A 24151-nucleotide genomic window follows, 5' to 3' on the forward strand; every position below is an offset into this window, starting at 1 on the left:
TCCCCTCCTCAACCGTGTCCCTTCCTTCCTGCTCCTTTCCTCCATCACCCTCTCTCCAGCTCAGACCTGAGTACAGTCCCACTCCTACCAAGGAGAAGTTAACATACTTTGCAGTAGTGCTGGGGAGAGGGGTCTGCCGGTCCAAACATCAGATATTCCCAAAGAAGAGCAGGGCAACACAGAGGCCAGAGGCCCTTGTGGCTTCGCTTCTTCCTGGCCCTGCTGACCTTACTATTCTCTGCCAAAGCCAGGAATCCCTTTGAGTTCAGAATAATGAGTCCACTCATAATCCAGTGGTTTCGGGTTAAACATTAAGCAGAACTTCCTGAGGCCAACAGAGCAAGCAAGGGCAGGGCAATTTCCTGGGCCCCTGCTGCTAGGCCTAGGGGCTGAAGCCCATGTCCCTGAACTGGGGACAGCCTTTCCTGGTGCTTACCAGTGTTGTATTCCACAAGTACTTGTTGGAACTCAGCTCCACCTACAAAAGGAGATAGGTCTCAGCTCTGGGTCTTAAAGATGATGAGCAGAGAAGCAGCCTGGGGGCTACAGGTGGAGATGGTGAGGACCCTGTGGGGGTGGGAGCAAGCCCAGAAGAGGTACCAGTTGTTCTGTGACCAATGGCTCCTGATCCTGCCACTGGACACAGCTGCTGTGCCCCCTGCCTCCCACACCCTGGGCAGTGTTCCAGGACAACCCAGCCTCTTCCTGGGCACTGAGTCATGCTACCCAGCTGGCCTGTCCATCCCAGGAGGGCACTTCGGGGCAGGCCCCCAGAATACATAGGCCCAGCCAGGGCAGAACAGTCTGGCCAGAAACCATTCTCCCCTTCTCCCCACTAAAAGGCCAAGGCCAAACCTGCCTTCTTGAGACTCCCTGGGAGACTGGCCAGCCCCGAGACCGCAAGACAGTTGGGGCAGGAGCTGAGGTGGGACTGCAGGGGCTTACCCACTCTGGGGCAGACAGCTATGGCAGGCAGGACCTTTCCCACCATCCTCCCAGATGAGGAAACTGAAGCTCACGATTTCTCTGCCAGCTCAGGCAGAAGAGCGGCTAAGGAGAGCTGTGAGCACAGACCCACCCCTCTCAGGGGCACAAAAATGGTAAGGCATGGAGGCCATCAGGTCAGCTGCACGAAGGCCACCTCCAAGTCCTCTGAATGGGCCTGGCTGGGTCCCGTCTTCCCTCTGTCACGTGAAAACCAGACCCGTACCCCACTCATATCCTACAACATTGCAGGGGCCAGGGAAATAGATGCTTGGAGGCAACGGCATTGTAATAAAGACACTGCTTTTATTTAGTTTGATATGTTTCTATACAGAATGCAGAAAACACATCTTAAAATCATATAGAAGGAAATAAAAACATGTCAGTGGTTGGTGAGCACTCGAATGTAAGATTGGCTCTGTGTCACAGAGTCCCGACGGCCATCGCCAGCCCGGCGCTCAGGGGAGGAGGCTGCCTGCAAGGGCATTGTTGCTGTTGTTATTCTGTTCACTGCCCCAGCGCCTCCAGTTGCTATGGCAACAGGCCATTGGGGCCAGCCATGTCTCTGCGTGGCAGTGCCCGATGGTGGGGTTGCTAGGGGCAACGGAGCTGTTTGGAAGGCCTTTCAAAGCCCTCACCTGGAACATTGGGAATTGTTTATTTTTTTGACGAGGTCATCAAAAATAATCTCACCAGGTCAGACCCCACTTGTGCTCGACTCTGGGGCAATGGAGAAACTCCGGCTTGGATCAGGGCGGGGAGGCACGAGACCCGGTCACCAGAGGTCCACTGAGCCCTCAGCCACAGGCCCCCCCACATACAGGGGCACTGCTCACTTGAGTACCCCACCAAGGGCTGGGCAGCGGAGAGAGGCTGGGCCCTGTAGGGAAAGGCGCAGGGGGAACGCCCTCCTGAGAAGGGCAGGCTGGAGACCCCCTCCTCTCTGACCAGCCCTCCCCTCCTGAGGCAGCACACGCAAATCCTCTGTGAAACAGTCGATATGGCTTAGAAGTGGCTGCTCGGTGTGCAAAGGGAGCCTGGGTCCACCCACCAGCCCTCGATCACGGAAGGGATACATTATTGCAAAAGGCATTCCTCCCTAAAAGGTACCCAAAATAACTCTGAGACATCAAGAAAAGTCATGCTCAAAATGGTTTCTTCCAAAGGAGGAGAATCAAAGCAGAGTGGGCACCCCTGAGTCACGGGACAGAGATGCAGATGGACAGGCGGACGTTCTGCTAAAAAAGGCAAAAGAAGCCCAGTGTAATCTGAGAATTTAAACCATTATGAAAAGAAGGGGGTAAAAAAAAATCAAAATGAGCAAAGCCGTCAGTTCCATGGAATCAACACTAAGAGCTCGTACAAACTGCTGTAAGCATCACCATTTTTAATCTTTTTTTTAATAAAACAATTTGAGGCTGTATAAAAACTTTAGTAAAAAATTAGCTTTGAGAGCCCACAGATTTTTACTATGAACTATTGCTGGCACTCCTCCCCCGCCACCAGACCTTTCCCAGCCCAAGGCCCAGGACTGCAGTGCCAGAGAAGAGGGGTGGGGTGGGTCAGGGTGGGGCTGTGGACTGTTGGGACAAAGCGGCCAAGGTCAAGTGAGGAAAGAGCATCACATGACATAAAAATATTGCATCTTCACCAAAATGTCCCCCACTGAGTGTTTCAAAAACCATGATATTCCTTTCAGGAGGGGGAAAAAAACACAGAAGGGTAAAAGAAAATATGTTGATGTGGTTGAGTCCCTCGACCTCCCCAGCCACCCCCACGAGCAGCCGGCCCACCCTGGAGCACCTAGGTTGGGGGCCACGGCCACCACTGCCTCTTGGAGTCCCTTTTCCATGGAAATGAAGACCCCTTGGTGGTGGGCCACTAGCGTGCATGGGGTGGGGGTGTGGATGTCCACGGCCAAGAGGCCCCTCCAGCTTCTGGCCCCCGGCAAGAGCGGGAGAGCAAGCCCAGCACCAGGGCCCTGGCCCCAGAGCCACAGCCGGGAGGCCCCCAGTCAGGCTCTGCCATATCAGAGCAACCAAGTTTACATAGTGTGAAAAAATAGGATTCCTTTGATAAAAAATACTGTCCCTTGGTCTTCTCTAAGTTTGAAACACCCTGGGAGCTTATTTTTAGCAAAGCAATTTCCCATACCCACCCAAAAATTATACATACAAGTTTAGGTAAACAGCAGATTAAATGTAAAAACTTAACCTTAACTTCTGAAAGTCCTTTGAATTTAATCTTTAGCTACCGTTTTCCATGTTACATCCTGCAGCTAGACACACGTGAATAGAAAAAACAGTACAGTTAGTGTTAAAGGCAAAACGCAGAGAGCCGGGAGGCCGCCCAGCACTGCCTGCGAGTTCGTTCACGGCTCCTCGCTCCCTTCATCTACCTGTACTCCAAACAGTGCTTTCAGAGCCAGCCATCCAAACCGCAGCAAAGAATTTTCTATGAACAAACAAAAAGCTGTTAGGCAAAAAATAAAAGTAAAAATGTCCCCAAAGTCTCTCCAGCTGCTTTGGGGTTTTGGAGGACCAGAGAGGGCGGGCTCGGCCAGGCCTCGTGCGTGTCAGTGTGTGCTAGGTCAGGTGTCGGCTCCCAGTGGGCGATGGTCTGCAGGCCACCGGTCTCCACAGACAACACCGTGTTGTCTCCAGGGCCCTGCCCTACCCCTGCCTCCACCCAGGCGCTTGTGGGTTAAGGGGGCACGTAGGGAGGGGGCGACCGGTACGGGGTCATGTTCTTGGGACGGGAGCCCTTGCCCTCCATGGGGGCCGTGAAGGGCGGCGGGGGCTGGTAGGGAGGCGCGTTGGGATCCTCATCCCGCAGGGGCGTGTACTCTCCCACGGTGTCCTGGTTCAGAGGAGTGGTCTCGGGCACGCTCTGGCTGGGGTACTCAGGAGGGGGGAGAGGGGCTTTCTCCTCCTGCAGGATAAGTGGCATGCTGGAGGAGGGTGGAGGCTTGGAGTCATCCAGCTCGTCTGCAAAGATGATAGGCACCCCCTTCTTGATGAAGGTGGCCTGGTCCTCGAGGGTGAGCTTGCCCTTCCGCTTCTTGCGATAGCAGATCATGGCAATGATGCCGGCGATGAGCAGAATGGCTGCGACCACAACAGCCGGGATGACCGTGTGCAGGTAAACGTCATCCTCACTGCTCTTCTCGGGGTCCCTGTCCGGCACCTCCGAGGGCGGCGCCTCTGAGGGCACCCTACTGGGTGGCGCCGCGGGGATAAACTGCAGATGCCGGCAGCTGCCCGAGCCTGTCACAGCGATGCTCATGGCCCTGAAGTCAGGCTCCAAGGCGTTGGAGAAGGCGGCCCGAGGCTTCCCGTCATCCTCTGCAATCCTCCGGCTCAGCGCCGCAATCTGCTCCTTGGGGCAGGGCTCCAGGGGCAGCGTGTTGTTAGTCCACTCCACCACGATGGAGCCCCGGGTTATATTCTGCAGGGTGATGGTGCTGCAGTTGCGGTCCCCAAAGGCAAAAGCGAGCTTCTTCACCAGGGCAATCTTCTTGTGGATGTCATTCACCACTGGGGCTGGGTCGCCCATAAACTTGGCCTTGAACCGCGCAGGAGCCCTGTCCCCTTGAGGGCGCTTGTGGACGTGGATCTCGAAGGCATCGACAGCAGACAGGCCCCCCTTGTCTGTGGCGTGCATGAAGTACTCGTGCTTGCCCACGTGGCTGCTGTCGGGCAGGCCATACATGAGCTGGCTATTGCTGTTGAACTGCACCCAAGACTTCTCGCCTACCAGCTGCTGCTCCCGAAGCTTCAGAGTCAGCTTCAGCTTATCGGTGGTGGTGTCCTCGTTGTCATAGAAGGTGTCTGATGGGATCTTCACCTCGAAGTAGGTGCCCACCCACGCATCCACCCTGTCGATGTGGTTCTTCAGCTCTGGCCGCTGGTTGGGTTCTCCACGGGGAACCCCACTTGCGGTGGTGCGGATGCGAGTAGGTGGGGAGGCGGTTTCCAGTCTGGTGATGGGAGCTTTGGTGGTGACCCGCGGCACCGGTCGGGGTGTCCGTGGCTTTTTGGTCGGCCTTCGAGTTGTGGTGGTGGAGGAGTCAGTAGAAGGCGTGGCTGGTTTGGGTGTGGATACTCGTGGCTTCTTGGTGGTAGTCGTGGGAGGGGTGGCGACGGCCGTGGGCTCCACGTAGCCAGGAATGGTCATCGTTGGGCGGATCTGGCCAGGAACCGTGGTGCCAGCTTCTGACACTCGAGTGGGCTGGATGGGGCCTAGGGTTGGGGTCTGAATAATGGCTCCTCGAGTCCGAATGGTGACTGTAGGCTTTCCAGGAACAGGATCTCTGACTGGAGGGGCCATTGTCTCTGTTGGGGGAGCAACAGCTGGAGACGTGGGGGTAGGCACAATCCTGGATGGGGGCTCCTGGATGGCCGTGGTTGGAGGCCCGATGGCAGTGACAGGTGTGGGGGTGGCATGGATCTGCCTCCGGATGCGTTTGGGGAGGGAGGGCTTCTTGTTGGCGATATGCCAACCCACCACAGGGTAGCCAAGCTGGGCAGACATCGCGCCCTCCCTGGCAGGGGCCTCCACACCACGAATATCAGGCACATTGTTCTGGTTCAGGGAGCAGCCCAGCTTCCAAGAGAGCAGGGCCCCATTCTCCACCACCTTTTTCGCATTGCCCGGGCCAGCCATGAAGGCTGACATGTCAAACAGTCTGTTGTTCACTACGGGCACCAGCTTCATGTTGGGAAGCTCCACTTCTGAGAAGCTCTGCATCCTGTGCAGGAGGTCAATCCTTTGCTTTGGGGTCATCTTGGTGAGGTCAGCATCCAGAATGACCGTCAGGACGGTCACAGGCTCGTCGGCAGCACAGGCCGATGACACCACCTCAGCAGGGTCTGGGGATGCCGCCCGCACAGACTGCGGCTCGCTGTGGTCTTCAGGGTAGACCTCAATAGAGAACACGCTGGAAGTCTGGGGGACGTGGCTCCCGTTGGCCCCCAGCCGCGTGGCGCTCACTGAAATGTAATGCACACCCTTATCGGTGTCGAGAGGGAGGCCCTCCAGGGTGTGGCTGTGCGGGTCCCAGTGCAGCCAGGACGGCAAGGCCTCTTTCCCTGCTGCTGACACCTAAAAGAGACACCAGCATGAGTTAAGGGGTACTGTCGATGCATAAGCTGACAATGATCACAGCAGTTCCTCCTGGCCCAGCCTGAATTGTGCGACAGGCTGAAGGTATAACTCAGAATTTCTGCTGGGGGAACCAACTCCTCTCCTGGAGCTCTCCTCCACCTGTCAAGAAAGACTGGGGCTGCCAGATAGGCTAGCTTGGAAGGCAAATGATTGCCCAAGGCCACACTATGGGGAGACAGCAGTGATGGCACTCACACACACATCTCGTCCCAGAGAACTGATGCCGTGGAGCTCAAGAACGTTGCAGGTTTCTACAACAGCGATATGCCCTGCCACCTACTCGCCCACCTGGCCTGCGGAGTCAGGTCCAAGTGTCTCATCCCTCAGCACTCCTTTCCAACCCTGTCTCAGACTTCTCCCTGCCCTCTGTAGACACAATTTTGCTCGAGTCGTATGCCCTTCCTGCCCAGAAGTGGAAATGCACATGGCCCTGGGTGCAAGGGACAACTCAATGTCCCCAGATGCCTCACTTACAACTACCACGTCAGTTGGACATACATTCAAGTACAGTGGGACACATCTGGATGGCAAATACAGCTAGCCGTATCTAACGTCTTAATTAACCCTGCTTTTCAAAAATAAATAAATAAATAATAAAAAAAATAAAAAATAAAAAAAGGGCGCCTGGGTGGCTCAGTTGGTTGAGCGACTGCCTTCGGCTCAGGTCATGATCCTGGAGTCCCAGGATCGAGTCCCGCATCGGGCTCCCTGCTCGGCAGGGAGTCTGCTTCTCCCTCTGACCCTCCCCTCTCTCATGTGCTCTCTCTCATTCTCTCTCTCTCAAATAAATAAATAAAATCTTTAAAAAAAAAAACAAAACCCTGCTTTTCAAACCTCAGGAAAAATGGCAACACCCAGCGTGGGGAACTCTAGAAGAGTATTGATCAAAGAGTCCAAGGAGCTCTGGTCTCTCTAAGGGAGAGTTCTTTAGTCAACTAAGTTTGGGAAATATACAGAGCCCACCTCTGTCCTTGGAGAGCCCAGGCCCCAGAAGCAGGCCTTGAGGAGCTCACCCCCTTACTCCACTCAACAGCACCTCCCAGGTGCTCCTATTTTAGGGCAGAAGTCCTTTTCCACAGGGACATGACTGGTGATAATCAAGGTACCCAAAGGAATGCTGCCAGAGAAACTTCTACCATCAGCTGACAAGAGGGAAGCAAGGCTTGCCTCTTGCTCGGGCCGATCTATGACTACTCTCACCTCTGGGAAACGCCATTCCTGCCCCCAACCCAAGAAAGGTGGCACCCACTCTCTGGTCTAACGAACGTCACTCTCAGCTCCACGGTCCTGTTCCGTCTCAAGCCCAGAGACAACAATGGCCAAGAGACAGCACGTCTTAACTGCCAGCCTCAGCCCAGGGATGGCCCTGCATGGCCACTGCTTTTCAGCAGAGGGACACTAAAATGCTTCTCTACCCGCAGCAGGAAGGCCAGAGGGCTTCTGCTGGGCTCCCTAGAGGCTCTGGTTCCTCAGAATTCCTCTTGCCAAAAGCCAGGTGCCTGACTGGGAAGGAGACCCATACCTGATCTTCCTAGTCAGGACCCATGGCCAGGTGCATGTCATTCCATCAATCTGACCAGACGAGATACTTACTACCCTATAAACAGATTTCCTACCTCCAAAAACCCACGAGAAGACATGTGACATTATTAGAAGTTACTGTTATTGGGGCTGTCCTTTAGTGACTGCTTCTGAGCCACTGAGATCACAGAGGGTCTATGAATAGCTTCTTTTGTGACACCACAGCAACTCGAGGTGCACCACCATCTACCTAAGGCACCACTAAGAACCCCCTTCCTGTCAGTCACCATCCACTGCAAACACACCCAACATTCAGAATGACAAAGTATCTGTAAACATGGTGTGTCTTTAAAAACACTAAATATATTTTTCCTTTAAAATCTTTTTTAGCTACAAAAATAATACTTATTTCCAATGTTTTGGTTCAGTTATATCAAATATGAAAACTGTCATATCCACATATAAACATGTAAAGCAAAGGCTAAATGCTCTCATTTTGCAGAAAATAGGAAGCAAAGCTGTCAAGGCCCAAATGGAGTAGTCATGGAACCATGAAACGTTTTACAACGGTGGGGTATAGCTTGGGGTTCTCAGAGGCGGACAGTAGGTGAGCCAGGGTGTAGCCAGGTTTCCAGCAACCCAAGCGTGTTTCCTCACTGCACTCCATCCCAATGGCCACCACTGGGATGACAGGACACCCAGCAGAGGGAGGGCCTAGAATGGAGAGCTCAAGGTGAAGTCATCCAAGGAGACGCCACCTGTAGAGAAGACCAAACAGGGCTGGGAGAGAGACCAGGACAGGCTCTGGCAGTGGGTACCAACTGGCTGGCCAGGCCCATGGGACATTCCTGAGTATCCAGGTGGCTATGCCTGTGCCCAGCCCTTTGCGTTCCATCAGCACAGATGAGTAAGTAGTCCCAGTGCTTTTCCAAGTCTCACCAGCTACCCAAGGGCACTTTATAGCAGAGAAAACTGAGAATGGCCCCACCTCCTCAAGCCTCCCAGCCTGGCTCAATTCCTATTCTGCTGACCCCAACAGCCACAGGCCTGCTGCCAGACATTTCCTAAGGAATAAGCTCAAGCCACTCTTTGGCCAAGGCTCCCACACGGCCACCCTCGGAAGACATACACTTATCTAAACTATGCTAAGTAACATTATTACATGCTAATAACATCTAACAGCCAGGGCACCTGGGTGGCTCAGACGGTTAAGCATCTGCCTTCGGCTCGGGTCATGATCCCGGAGTCCTGGGATCGAGTCCCGCATCGGGCTCCTTGCTCAGCAGGAAGCCTGCTTCTCCCTCTTCCTGCCACTTCCCCCTGCTTGTGCGCTCTCTCTCACAAATAAATAAAATCTTAAAAAAAAAAAAACATCTAACAGCCTCTTCAACCTGCACTTCTGCCTTCCCTTCTGCAGATCCTGGCTCCTCACGATCCTGGAGCGTTGGCCATGCCCTGCCACGGGACAGGTATCCGACCCGCATCTATAAATCTGAAGCAGACAGTCCCCAGGGTCCTGGGTACTCCTCAGACAGGAAGGAAAGGTACCAACCTGAAAGTTCTAACATCCATGCATCTCTGAGCATCCTGGTATTGGGAATGTGGGGCCCAGGGAGCACTTTAAGTGGCAGTGATTCGCTTCAATGAAGGGCCACAAGGAGCGAAACAAATACAAGCTCTACAAGGAATGCAACCAAGTCACAAGCAAGCTGGCATCTCTGCATTTTCAAGGCCATTTGGAGAAAGCCCCTGCACTGGGAAGCCTGAACATGCCTAAAGGGCTGGCAGTGTCCACAGTCCCTGAAGGATTCCACTAACAGTCCCTCCCTCTTGAGGGCACTCAGTTGAGGGAATGCTCTGAAATCCAACACCTGCTCTACCCTGTCAAAGCAGGAGCCCCTCAGCCCAGGGGAACTCCACACATCTTCCCAAGCTTTCAAAACTTCCAAGCTCTAGAACGCTTTTCCTCTCAGGGCCGAAGGGCAAAGCAGGATATGAAAGTTCCTCCTAAAAGACCTGCCCCCGACAAGCCAGGACTCATAGTTCCCTATAACAAGAGCAGACGCGACAGGAAGCCCCATCTCCAGGAGTCCTTGGCTGAATCCCAGTTCCAGGCAGGCTGAAACTTGACCCAACCTCAGCCCCGGTTTTCTCATCTGTAAAAAGGGGAAAACGATGGCATCCTTGTACAATCACAGGGCCAGGCACATGCTGGATTCTCTGTGGGTGCGGTTCCCCGCCCACTCCTGGGCTGAGAGGACCCAGTCCGCACTGTGAGGCTGCTGCAGCAATAGGTTGAGAGTCCACTCCCCGGTCCTGCTTCTGGCCTTGGACCCATCACACACTGTGACCTTTTCTCCCTGGTCATCCCCCAAAGCAGAAGCTCCAAGCATCAAAGGGAAGTGGGGAGGCCACAGGAAGGGGAAGCCAGGACTCTACAGGGGAGTAGGGCCCTGGGGCCCTCGGGGACTTGCTTGCCTATTGAGAACTATCTGCCAGGAGTGGATGAAAACCCTGAGGGGCCTGGGGGAGGAGAGAACTTGCTGCAGGGGCAACCCAAAGACCAGCATTCACTTCTTCAGTCTCAAACAGATGTGCTCTATCCTGGCACGTTTGCACATGAGATTCAGACTGTCCTTGGAGTCTCTGGGTTTATTCACATAAAGATTTCTGCCCTATTGTACCACCCACAACTAACCCTTAATGGCAGGAATGACAGATAAGAGGCGGGAAACAGAGCACCAGCACGTGTTTGGGTGACAGGCTGGTCCAGGTCATGGGACTCTCCCAGGGTTTCAGATCACTCAGCCCTCCATCACCAGATACCAACACTGCCTTGGAATTGGGGGAGGCAAGGCCTGCTAACCTTATAAAGCAGCCACCTTGGAAAGAAGCCTTCAGGCTGCCAGTGGGAACACCTGTAGGGGGCAGAAACTGCAGGAAGAAGGCTGATTTAAGAAAATCATAGGCTCTAGCTCACAGGTTCACACAGAAAGAGCCAGAAATCTTTCCAATTTCAGCAACCCTCAGAGAAGACATGCTTCTGAGATAGAAGGCAAGCCCACCACTGAGGAAAACAAGATCTCCAACTGCCCCACACCCAGTTTTAGAAATCTTGATCCACAAAGTACATCCAAAAACTAAGAATCAAAACCACAAAACTTGGGCAGACCCTTATGAAGCTCCAAAGACTACCCGCCCAGCAATGCCCACAATGAGTCACCATGACCAATGACTGCAGAACTGCCAAGTGTGAAGGTTTTGGTCACTCTTTAGTCTATATTAGCAGATAACTAGTAACTGACTCCCTGTTCAGTTCTGGGGCATTCTCTCCAACTGCCTCACTGCTGCCCTCTCACACACAGTAGAACGTCAAACACCAGTTTGATAAAGATACAGCATCTGTTCTAAACACCATGCAACACAAGCAACGTGTCTCATCCCAACTCAGTATCCTAAGCTTGGACAGAGAGCAAACGGGCAGAGGAACTTCCAGTACTTAATCCTTCATCAAAATGCAAGTTTCCAATATCAAAACCAGATAAAGCCACCACAAAGAAAGAGAACTACAGGCCAGTATCTCTGATGAACACAGATGCAAAAATTCTGAACAAAATACTAGCCAACTGAATCCAACAATACATTAAAAAAATCGTTCACCATGATCAAGTGGGATTTGTTCCTGGGATGCAAAGGTGGTTCAGTATTAGCAAATAATCAATGTGATATGTCACATCAATAAAAGAAAGGATAAAAATCATATGATCATTTCAATAGATGCAGAAAAAGCACTCGACAAAGTACAACATACATTCATTATAAAAACCCTCAACAAAGTAGGTCTAGAGGGAACATACCTCAACACAATAAAGGCCATATATGAAAAACCCACAGCTAACATCACACTCAACGGGGAAAAACGAGTTTTGCCCCTAAGGTCAGGAACAAGACAAAGATGACACCTCTCATCACTTTCACTCAACATAGTACTAGAAGTCCTAGCTATAGCAATTAGACAACAAAAAGGAAAAAAAAGAGCATCCAAATTGGTAAGGAAGAAGTAAAATTTTCACTACTGCAGATACATGATACTGTATATAGAAAAGACTACCAAAAAACTGCTAGAACGGATAAATGAATTCAGTAAAGTCGCAGGATACAAAATCAATGTACAGATATCTGTTGCATTCCTATACACTAATAATAATGAAGCAGCAGAAAGAGAAATTAAGAAAACAATCCCACTTAGAATTATACCAAAAGTAATAAAATATCTAGGAATAAACTTAACCAAAGAAGTTAAAGACCTGTACCCTGAAAACTAGAAAACACACTGATGAGGGTGCCTGGATGGCTCAGTTGGTTAAGCATCTGCCTTCGGCTCAGGTCGTAATCCCGGGGTCCTGGGATCGAGTCCAGCATTGGGCTCCCTGCTCAACAGGGAGTCTCCTTCTCCCTCTACCCTGTGATCTCTCTCATGCTCATGATCTCTCTCTCAAATAAATAAATAAAATCTTAAAAAAAAAAAGAAACACTGATGAAAGAAATTGAAGACAACACAAAGAAATGGAAAGACAGTCCACGCTCACGGACTGGAAGAATAAATATGATTAAAATCTCTATACTACCAAAAGCAATCTACAGATTTAATGCAATCCCTATCAAGATACCAACAGCATTTTTCACAGAACTAGAACAAACAATCCTCAAATTTGTATGGAACCACACAAGACCCTGACTAGCCAAAGCAACCTTGAAAAAGAGAAACAAAACTGGAGGTATCAAAATTCTAGTCTTCAAGTTATATTACAAAGCTGTAGTAATCAAAACAGTATGGTGCTGGCACAAACATACAGATCAATGGAACAGAACAGAAAACCCAGAAGTTAACCCATAGTTATATGGTCAATTAATCTTCGACACAGAAAGAAAGAATATCCAATGGAGAAAAGACAGTCTCTTCAACAAATGGTGTTAGGAAAACTGGTCAGCTATATGCAAAAGAATGAAATTATACCACTTTCTTATACCCTACACAAAAATTAAAAAATGGATTAAAGGCCTAAATGTGAGACCTGAAACCATAAAAATCCTAGAAGAGAGCACAGGCAGTAATTTATGACACTGGCCATAGCTACATTTTTCTAGGTAGGTCTCCTGAGACAAGGGAAACAAAAGGAAAAATAAACTATTGGGACTATAATCAAAATAAAAAGTTTCTACACAGTGAAGGAAACAATCAATAAAACTAAAAAGCAACCTACTGAATGGGAGAAGATATTTGCAAATGACATATCCATTCAAGGGTTAGTATCCAAAACATATAAAGAACTTATACAACTCAACACCCAAAAAACAAAGAATCCAATTAAAAAATGGGAGGACAAGCAGATTCCACACTGAGTACGGAGTCTATCACAGGACTCAATCCCATGACACTGAGATCACGACATGAGCCAAAATCAAGAGTCAACCACTTGACCAGCTAGGCCACCCAGGTGCCCCTCAGTGGTCCATTTCAAAGTGGCACAGACTACTGCCCTAGGATACCCCACTGCTTAGGCCTCTAGCAGCCTTCCCTGGCAAAGTCCTTGTCATCCCTCAGACCTGGTTACTGGCCCTTGACCCTTCAGCTCCCCACTCCTCAGCCAAGTTGCAAAGTTGGGCCAACCTGGAGCCATCTATGGCTGGGTACCACACGGAACACCCTAATGGCACTGACACATGAAGTGATCAAGGCATCCTCTGCACAGGCCTACTATGTGGTCTCCTCTGCCTAGGGAGATAGGAAATTGTCCTTCTGATGGAGTCTGAGCCTCCAGCCAAGTTTCAGAGGCCCCCGTGATACATCAGGGCGATCCTGTATCTGGGCCCTGGACTATGACAATGAGACAAATCTACTCTTTGGCCAAGCTCAGCTTCTGTAAATGATGCACACGGACAGTTACATGACTGGGCTGCAGGGAGATGGCACAAGTCAACAGGAAGAACCTCTGGCTTGAGACCAAAGAGCCAAAACTTTGTCCCCACATAAGATGAGGAACCACAGTGGAAGTGGGTATGAGGGGCCTTTGCTTTGCCGAGTAAAGCAGAGCCACACCCACGAGAGACAATCTTTGGTGGACCTGCAAGCCTCAAACCAGCACAAGCCTCAAACCTTGCCATTAAGGCCAAGGCCACAGGATCACATGCTGAACGCAACTTGTCCAGTCCAGCCAGTGCCCTCCAGGTCTGAGTTATGAAGCATTTTACCTGATGTTAACTGTTCTCATCTAAAAACAAAAATTAATCTTTTTTCAGCCAAAAGGGACAGCTTAGCATAGTTACAGCCATTAATAAAATTCTCACAGTCAGTCCTTCAATCCCAATGTCATCTATTTTTACTTTGTCATGTTCCTTCAGCCCTTGTCAGTAAATTTTTTTTCTTTCTTTTTTTTTTTTTAAACACAGAAGTAAAGTCTACACTTCAGTAAGTATTTGAGTTGATGTGTCTGGGCAAATGTCATTCTTACAACCCACCCCCAAGATGCCTTCCCTCGCCAACCCGCACTTCCCGGTGTGCTATGTTCACAAGGGGTCCATTCAGAGCCAGGGAACACCCACTCGAGGCAGGAAGAAACTGCAGTTCATCTCATGCAGGCGGGGACGCCACACAGCTCTCAAAGCATCCAAAGAAACAGTCCTTTCATGAGTTCCCCTTCCTGGCCAAAAAGAGTACCCATTGTTCTCGGGGGAACAATTGGGGGCCCACGCCAGCAGCTAAGAGCACAGTCCCAAGAAGGGCTGCTCCCAGTCTGCTGACATCTTGGGCTGAGGGAAAGTCCACATTGTCTCCAGGCTAGGAGGATAAGGGGAAGCGGGAATGAAAAGCCAACCTTGCAGCTCTACCCAAATGAGACATCTGAAGGGGCAGCCAATCATTTCATGAGATGCAATGATGTCTCTCCTGACTACCCTAGAAAGGAGGGGTAAGAACGTCTCCAGGCACGTAATCACCTTCCTCAGCCAGTCCCTCGCTCACTCAAGTCAGAGGAGAGGCACCTGCAGGGAGCTGGAGCCACTCCTGAGGGAGGCAAGAGTCAACTGTGGCCAACTTGGGACAGCCGATGATCTAGCCAACAAAGGCCAAGCTGGCTTCTGTGGGACCCATCCCCACAAACCCTGACAAGGAGGGAGGGCGCTCTAGAGTCTAAAGGCATCTGTGAGAGCAAAGGACAGCTGACCTGGGGTGAGCTTTGCATACAGGTATCTAGTGTGGTCCAAGGGAGCACATGCAAGGACCACCTGCTTTAGAGTGTCCTAAGGCCACAGGAGACAACAGAGTCCTGAGGCACAAGTCTCTCCAGAAGGTCATGCTGGCCACTGGGCCTGGAGGTATCCCACAGCCCCTGCTGGCACCATCAGGTCAATGGAATCCATCTGGGAGTTAAGCTGGGGTCGATAACAGCAAATCGATTCTCGAGGCAGAGCTAGAGAACAGCAGGAGAAGCAAGAGGTGCTGGGCAAGCTGAAACTGAACAAGGGCTGTCTGGACACGAAAGGATGTCAGGCGTGAGGCAGAGCAGAGAGTCTAGGACCTCAGGGCCACCTCCTCCAGGCAGGTGGGTCCCCTCTTCTTTTATTTCCTTGAGGCCTGGTGTGTAAAGTACAGGGAAGCCCTTGCCTTGGGAAGCTGATGTTACTGATGGGCACATTTGGCTGATGCAAAGCAATACACCCTCTGCCACCGTGACTCCCAGAGTTGCCACAACCTCTTGAAATAGCATAACCAGGGTTCGATGCACACAGGTCAAACAAGGCTTGCAGGTGGCCAGGGCAGCTCACTTAGAATGAGACTTACTTTTCTATCCCTTCAATAGACTATTATGACTGCTTAGTCTGTGGCAAATACTGACTTAGTCCATCACCAATCCCCATGCACATCCCCTGACCAGTCACAGCAAGAAGGACAACCACACTATCAAATCTCATCCAATCTCAGAACAGGACCCGGCTCTGCTTGTGAATCCTCATTAGGTAACTCGACCACGTCCAAAATGGTTAGAAGACCAACCCTCACCTGGAAACCCCACATGAGACTCGGACAAGTTTAGTTTCATAGGCTTTGACAATCCAAAGCAAGTTTACAGGGGTCCTGAAGGGGTCCTCATTCCCTCTGCCAGCGCATAAACATCTGAGCAGCTACTATGTGATGGGAGTCAAACATGCAGACTAATAAAAACCAAGAATTTCAAGTACAGAAATTTGCTAAGAAGATAACATAAGGTTTTGTGGGAAAGCTGCTTTTATCAGGGTGGAAGGAAAGGACTCAAGATGAGCCTGAAAGAGGTGACAGGACCCCAGCCAACAGAAGAAAGTGTGTGTCAGAGGCCAGGGTAGACCCTGAGCTTGGCATGTCCTTGGGGCAAGAAAGAGGCCAGTGTGGCTAAGACATGATATGCGAAGGGAAAGAGGAGAGAGAGGAGGCCAAAGACCAGATCACATGGGCCTTGATCCTAAGTGCAACTCAGTAATGGTTGGGGGAAAGGCAGGTATTAGCAGATTTAAGCTTTACCAAGATAAGTACAACTCTTACCTCAGTGTGGAAAACAGCCTGAGGGGAGGGAGACAACCTGGGAAGAGGCAAATAAGTGGTAGCTTGGATGATGGTAGTAGTGATGGATACCATTTGGAAGTCACCTCAACAACACTCCTTGGGACCAAGATCTGAAATATTCCTCACATACATAAGAATATCGGGCAAGTCATTAAAAGTCACATTCCCAAAGAATACTTAATGACCATGAGGGAAAAAAAATCAAGCTACAGTGAATAAAAAAAGGTAGGTTTAGGGGTGCCTTGGTGGCTCAGTCGGTTGAGTATCCGACTTGGTTTTGGTCAGGTCATGATCTCAGGGTTGTGAGATTGAGTCCCTGTCAGGCTCTGCGGTCAGCAGGGAGTTTGCTTGCGATTCTCCCTCCCTCTCCCTCTGCCCCTGCTCTCTCTAAAATAAAGAAATCTTAAAAAAAAAAAAAAAAAAAAAGTAGGTTTAAAAATATTTCCAGTATGGGGGCACCTGGGTGGTTCAGTTGGTTAAGACTCCAGCTCTTGATTTCGGCTCAGGTCATGATCTCAGGATCATGGGATCAGGCCCTATATCAGCTACACGCTTAGCAGGGAGTCTGCTTGAGATTCTCTCTCTCCCTCTGCCCCACCCGCCCCCTGCTCTCTCTCTCTCTCAGATAAATATTTTTTTAAAGATTTATTTATCTGAGAGAGTGCAAGTGTGAGCTGGGGGTGGGGAAGAGGGAGAGGGAGAGAATCCCCAAACAGACTCCTCGCCCAGCATGCAGCCTGATGTGAGGCTCAGTCCCACATTGGAGACCAGAACCTGAGCCGGAATCCAGAGTTGGACACTCAACCGACTGAGCCACCCAGGCACCCCAATAAATAAATCTCTTTTTTTAAGATTTATTTGAGAGAGCACGCACACGTGTGTGCACCAGCAGCGGGAAAGGCTGAGGGAGAAAAGCAGACTCCCTGCTGAGCACGGAGCCCAATGTGGGCTCACAACCCTAAGCTAAATCAAGAGTCAGACGCTCAACCAACTGAGCCACCCAGGCATCCCAGACTCTAAATAAATGTTAAAAAAAAAAAAAAAATTACCCTACAACCCAGCAATTGCACTGCTAGGTATTTATCCAAAGGGTACAAACACAGATTCAAAGGGGCACATGCACCCCAATGTTTATAGCAGCAATGTCCACAACAGCCAAAATGTGGAAAGAGCCCAGATGTCCATCAACAGATGAATGGATGAAGAAAATGTGATACAAATATACAATGGAATATTACTCAGCCATCAAAAACAATGAAATCTTGCCATCTGCAACGACATGGAGGGAACTAGAGGGTATTATGTTAAGTGAAATAAGTCAGTCAGAGAAACACAAATACCGTATGATTTCACTCATCTTCCGTGGAATTTAAGAAACAAAACAGATGAACATAAGGGAAGGGAAGGAAAAATATTTTTTTTTTTTAAAGATTTTATTTATTTATCTGAGAGAGAGAATGGGAGAGAGAGAGCATGAGAGGGGGAGGGTCAGAGGGAGAAGCAGATTCCCCGCTGAGCAGGGAGCCCGATGTGGGAGTTGATCCCGGGACTCCAAGATCATGACCTGAGCCGAAGGCAGTTGCTTAACCAACTGAGCCACCCAGGCGCCCGGAAGGGAAGGAAAAATAAAATAAGACAAAATCAGAGAGGGAGACAACCGTAAGAGACTCTTTTTTTTTTTTTTTTTTTTGAGACAGAGAATGAAAGAGAGAGAGCACATGAGAGGGGGGAGGGTCAGAGGCAGAAGCAGGCTCCCTGCCGAGCAGGGAGCCTGATGCAGGACTCGATCCCGGGACTCCAGGATCATGACCTGAGCCGAAGGCAGTCGCTTAACCAACTGAGCCACCCAGGCGCCCAACCGTAAGAGACTCTTAACTACAGAAAACAAACTGAGGGTTGCTAGAGGGGAGGTGGGTGAGGGGATGGGGTAACTGGGTGATGGACATTAAGGAGGGCACAGGATGTAATGAGCACTGGGTATTATAAGTCTGATGAATCACTGACCTCTACCTCTGAAACTAATAATATATATCAATTGATTTTAAATAAATAAATAACAAAATTAAAATTTTAAAAATAAAAAAATATATATGGTATGATTCCAAGTCTAAGATGTCTGTGTGTGTATGATATGGACACCTCCTTATGAACACAGAAAATGATCAAAGAGTTCAGTCTGAGTGGCAGGAACCACAAGAGATTTTTCTTTCACCCTTTTCTACAACACACATTTATGTATCATTATTATAATGAGAAAATAAAAGACTTTTTATATAAATATTTATTAATCATGTTTCACATATAGGGAAACCGAAGCTTCAGAGATGAAGTCATGCTTTCTGATCTGATTTCCCACCCCACATAACCCTGATGGTAAGACTGTCTGGAATAGTCACACATTTTCATCTGTTTTTCTACAGGCTGATCAGCTACTAAATGGTCTGCTTTCTACAGATAAATGTGCTCAGATAAAATCCTGTTTTCCCAGTAAAATCTCTTTACTCCCCTGGTGAATAAGCCTGTTAAATATTTCTCTGCCAGATACAGCAAATACCACTCACTGTATTGATTCAAGGCACCTTTCGTCAAAACTAATCCATGTAAAACATTCCAGTGACCACTGGAACAAGGGCAACCACTACAGGGTTTGGCTATTCAGAAGATCAAATCTGAAGGTGGACAAGAACTGTACCTCCAAAACTGCCACTCTTCTTTTTCTAATGGTCAGACTAGCATCTGGCTTGCTGGGGCATTAATTACAAAGATGACATGGAAAACTTCTGCAAACTAGAACAAGCTCTGTGGAACTAAGCCAGGATCTTTAGAGTAATGACCGTCTCTGAGATCAGAAGGCCACCCTGAGAACAAGCCATGACCTAAAGAGAAGGGGGCCGGCAAGGAAAATGAAGGGAGCACAGGGAAGGTGCAGGTAAGGAGTGGGTCCGCCCAGATTCAAGGGAAAGCGGCATAGATCCGCCTCTCAGTGGGAAGAGTGGCATAGCATTTGTGACCATGTCTAATCTAGATGCCTAGGGCTTGTGGGTCAGAGAGGAGAAAGTTGGTAATAACCCACCAGAGGCTGTGTGTGCTTTGATGAATAAGTACAATGAAGTGTTGCTATACAAGTTACCAAGCCAGGCCTTAAGAGACTGGCAGCTTCCACTTCCTGTTTCTTGGAACCCAGCTAATTGTGCTATGAGGAAATCCAAGCAGCCCAGGGAAAGGTCTACATGGAGAGGAACCAAGGACCCTGACCAATAGCCCTGGCTAAGCTCCCTGTCAACAGGCAGCACCAATTTGTCAGCCATGAATGAGCCATCTTAGAAGTTGACCCTCCGGCCCCATATGAGCCACTCTAGCTAGTGCCATGTGAAGCAGAAATGAGGTTTCCAGATGAGCTCTGACTCCCTGAATTCCTGGCCACAAAATTGTGAGCAAAACAAACTGGGAGTTTTAAACCACTAACTTTTGGTGGTTTAAACACACCAATAGATAACCAGAACACTATGTGTTTGCAGAATTCTAAAGGCAAAAGAGATATAAAAACTACCAACACAAAATACAAATCTTGGGATATTTTTAGTTCATTTTGAAGCCACACCTCTAGGGGAAGAATTCTATAGGACAACTATGGCCAAGAGCCAAATGTGGCCTACCACCTGTTTCTGTATGGCCTATGAGCTAAAAATGGTTTTTGCATTTTCAAATGATTGAGAGAAAAAAAAAATCAAAAGAATATCTTTTGACATGCGGAAATTATATGAAATTCAAATTTTAGTTTTAGTGTCCATAAGTAAAGTTTTATTGGAACATGCTCATGCCCATTCATTTACACATTATCTATGGCTACTTTTGTACTATACTGGCAGGGTTGAGGAGTTGCAATAGAAACCACACGGCCGGGCACCTGGGTGGCTCAGATGGTTAAGCGTCTGCCTTCGGCTCGGGTCGTGATCCCGGGGTCCTGGGATCAAGCCCCACATCGGGCTCCTGGCTCAGCGAGGAGCCTGCTTCTCCCTCTCCCTCTGCCCCTCTCCCTGCTCATGCTTTATCTCTCTCTCTCTCTCTCTCTCTCTATCTCTGTGTCTCAAATGAATAAATAAAATCTTAAAAAAAAAAAAAAGAAACCACACGGCCTGCAAAGCCTAAAATATTTACTATCTGGCCCTCTAAGAGAAAGAATTGACCTCTGCTCTAAGACATGTTCATAACTTGAGGGGTAGACCCTACCCATCATGTGGCCACCATGCAAACTCACTCAGGATCCAGGGGAAATTCCAAGGACCCACAACCCCAGACAAAGGGATGGTGCTTCTTGACACAAAAGCTTCCTATTTCACCTGATTTCCATCTTGGGCCAGACAAGACATTCTCCTGTCACATGGGTCTCAGGTCCCCTTGTTCTCTGGATTGCTTCACCAAAGAAGATGGGGCAAGGCTGAAGTCTGCATACTAATACCGGTTCTTAAGTAATCAAATACATTAGTAAACATACAACACCAAATAAGAGCAAAACTTCTATATTTACTTATACCTTTATTATAAAAATAGGTTCAAATCATTTCAAAGTTCTGTATTTCTTGGGTTTAATACCATGGTTAATGAAAGAAGACCTTTTTCTACACATAAGCCCTTCCATCAAACCTTACCCTATGACCATGAAAGTTTCCAAACCACAGATGTAAAGGCTTTTTAATGGTAACACCTTCAAAAACGGGAGCAAGAATAAAAGTTTAGATGCTATACGGAGATATCTGGGGACCCTCTTGTAAGTATCAGTGGTTGTCCCTCTCTTACGGTAACTGCACAGGTCCTGGAAGAACTGAGTTCAGAACTGCTGGAACTTAGAATGGAAAGCGAAAAAAACAAAAACAAGCAAACAACTAAAACCAAAATGCAGATGAGAATTCTTCCCCATTCACATAAGCTTTATATCCAGTCTCACCTTGATGAGTTCTCCAGTGGAGGCAATTAAATCTGTTGGAATGGTCACTCGAAATGAGCGCCCAACAACAGCCGTGCCATCAGGAATGCCCACCACTGTGGGAACAGCCTCGTGAAGGTCTGAGAGCACTGAGTGCATGGACGCCTCGAGCTGGTTCTCCCAGTCCCTGCCGGCCTCTGAAGGCCAATGGGACTGAGCCACGGCCACAGAAAGCAGAAGGAGAAAGGTCTTCCCCCAGAGGGGGAGCAGCAGCCAAAGGCCTGCAGACATCCTCATCCCGGCCTGGGTCTGCTCAAGCCGACAGTCTCACTAAGAAAGGAGGCAAGTGACTTGGTCCCAGAGCTGGGTCTTCACCCTCTGCACACCTGCTCCATCCCAGGGCCTGAAAAAAAAGACAATAGACTCAGACTTTAGCCGACCCCATGGTTTCCAAGTTGTACACGGCAGTTACTACCCCCTAAGGTTAACAAAAACATCTACCCTGAGTTGGATCAAGTCTCACCCTGTGCTGTCCAGTACAGAGGGACCAGCTACATGTGGCCACTGAGCACTAGAAATGTGGCTGGCCCATTAAGGGCAAAATACACACTGAATTTTGAAAAGTTAGCATAAAAAAGGAATGTAAGATGTCTCCTCAATACTTTTAAAATATTGATTACATATTGAAATGATATTATTTTGGATATAAAATATATTATTAAATGTTAAGTAAATAATTACATTAATAAATGATAAAGAAATGCGTTAAATAAAATACATTACCAAAATTAATTCCTCCTTATTTTTATTTTTTCACTTGGCTACCAGAAAATATTAAATCACATGTGTGGCTCACATTATATTGCTGTTGGGCAGTGCTGCTCTAGACCTAACTCCCAGTTTATAGCAAACATAGGAGTCATGAAGACACAATCAGACATCTAGAATATGGGACCTTCTACAAGATAACTGGCCTGGTCTGTCCAAATGCTGACACCCCTAAACACAAGCGGGCTGTTCTAGATTTAGAAACAGCAACCAAATGTAGTGTGTGCATCTTGACTGGATCTGGATTTACTTAAAACAAAAAATTAAAAATTAAAAAACTTCAAGAAACAAAAAACACAAAACCCCAGCTCCAAAAGGAGTAATTGGGGAATTTTGTCTCTGGGCTGGAGATTGGATTTATTGTTAATTTTCTTAGGTGAGATGATAGTAGTGTGGTTCTATAAGAGACTGTCCTTACTTTTGAAGGATTTCGGGCTGAAGTATCAAAAATCTCTGCAATTTACTTTGAAATGTTTCAGGGGGAAAAATTTTTTTTGTATATATAGAGACCAAGCAATGTGGATAATGTAACAATTATGAAGTCTTAAAACAATGCTTTTGGGGCACCTGGGTGGCTTGGTTAAGCACTGGTTAAGTGTTCAACTCTTGATTTTGGCACAGGTCATGATCTCAGGGTTGTGAGATCGAGCCCTGCATCTGGCTCCACACTGGGCATGGAGCCTGCTTAAGATTCTCTTTCTCCTTCACCCTCTGCCGAAAAAAACAACAACAACAACAACAACAAAAAAAACAATGCTTCTGAAGAGACTAAAAAACCAAGTATTTGCACAGACAAGTTCAGCACTGCTCACTCCTCACACCCCAAGCACTAATCGTAGGACTTGTTTATGAAACCCGTATTTGCAAATTCAGTGCCAGTGAACACAACTCATTTGGCCTCTCTTGCTCCCCACCCCCAAAAGAGAGATTAGAACCCTGCACATTGTCCCTCATACTTTTGACTGGCTTCAGTGCAGGCAGCTCAGAACGCCTGCCCTGAGGCTGAGAGCCACAAAGATGCATTATGGGACTTGCTGGGTGTCCTCAAGGTGACCAGAGCAATTTCCCATTCTAGAAAAGAAGCAAGCCCTGCCCTGAGCCAAGCTGCTGAGGGGCCACATGGTATTTTTTTGACTGGGGTAATGCAAAGTAAATAATATTGCTAAAAAAAAAACAAGGTCACTGAAGTGGGCAGTGTACTGTAAAGTGAATGCGAATCCAAGCCAATTCCAAAATGGCTGGGGGTTTTTTTGTTGTTTTTTTTTTGCTATTGATTTTGCCATTCCTGTTCCTATGTTGTTTTTGAACTAAAATTCATGAGACAGCCAAAACCCAAGTAAAATAATTTTGAAGGTTGGGAGTCCTAGCTTACCAAACAAAGACTTATCATAAAGCTACTTTTATTTATTTATTTATTTATTTATTTATTTATTTATTTATTTTTAAAGAGATTTTATTTATTTATTTTTTAAAGATTTTATTTATCTGAGAGAGAGAGAATGAGAGAGAGCACATGAGAGGGGGGAGGGTCAGAGGGAGAAGCAGGCTCCCTGCCGAGCAGGGAGCCCGATGCGGGACTCGATCCCGGGACTCCAGGATCATGACCTGAGCCGAAGGCAGTCGCTTAACCAACCGAGCCACCCAGGCGCCCAAGCTACTTATATTTAAGGCAGCATTACAGCGGCAGAGTAGAAGTGGACTGTGGAACCAGAGAGCCCAAAATCAGCTTGCAAAGGAGCTGTTCAAAGGCACCAGGACCAGTGGCCATCTATGAAGAAAATCAAGTACAGTTAAGGTCCTCCCTCACTTCTCCATCATAAATAAGATAAAACCCAGGTGAATTAGATATACAAATGTAAAAAACAGAACTTCAAATTTTTTATTTTTTTCTTTAAGATTTTTATTTATTTGTGTGAGAGACAGCACACAAGCAGGGGGGGAGCGGCAGGCAGAGGGAGAAGCAGGGCTCCCTGCTGAGCAGGGAGCCAGATGTGGAGCTTGATCCCAGGACCCAAGATCATGACCTGAGCCGAAGGCAGACGCTTAACTAATTGAGCCACCCAGGTGCCCCTGATTTATAAGTATTTTTCTATGAAAATAACTTTATAAACAGCAGTTATACCTAGCCCTAG

General features: G+C 48.4%; 1 protein-coding gene across 3 annotated transcripts in view; it reads right to left on the minus strand.

Annotated features, from left to right (window-relative positions):
- Positions 1 to 1276: 1276 nt before the first annotated feature.
- Positions 1277 to 24151, minus strand: part of DAG1 (dystroglycan 1) — a 69881-nt gene continuing 47006 nt past the window's right edge. For all 3 annotated transcript variants that reach the window (XM_044921629.1, XM_021686895.1, XM_021686896.1), the window contains exons 2-3: positions 21213 to 21594; positions 1277 to 6087 (exon numbers count right to left, since the gene is read on the minus strand). In XM_044921629.1, the coding sequence (XP_044777564.1) occupies positions 3688 to 6087; positions 21213 to 21488 (2676 nt within the window). In that variant the 5' untranslated portion in view covers positions 21489 to 21594 and the 3' untranslated portion in view covers positions 1277 to 3687. The remainder of the gene's footprint in view (positions 6088 to 21212; positions 21595 to 24151) is intronic.

This window comes from Neomonachus schauinslandi, chromosome 1 (assembly GCF_002201575.2).
Source record: "Neomonachus schauinslandi chromosome 1, ASM220157v2, whole genome shotgun sequence".
Taxonomy (NCBI): Eukaryota; Metazoa; Chordata; class Mammalia; order Carnivora; family Phocidae; genus Neomonachus; species Neomonachus schauinslandi.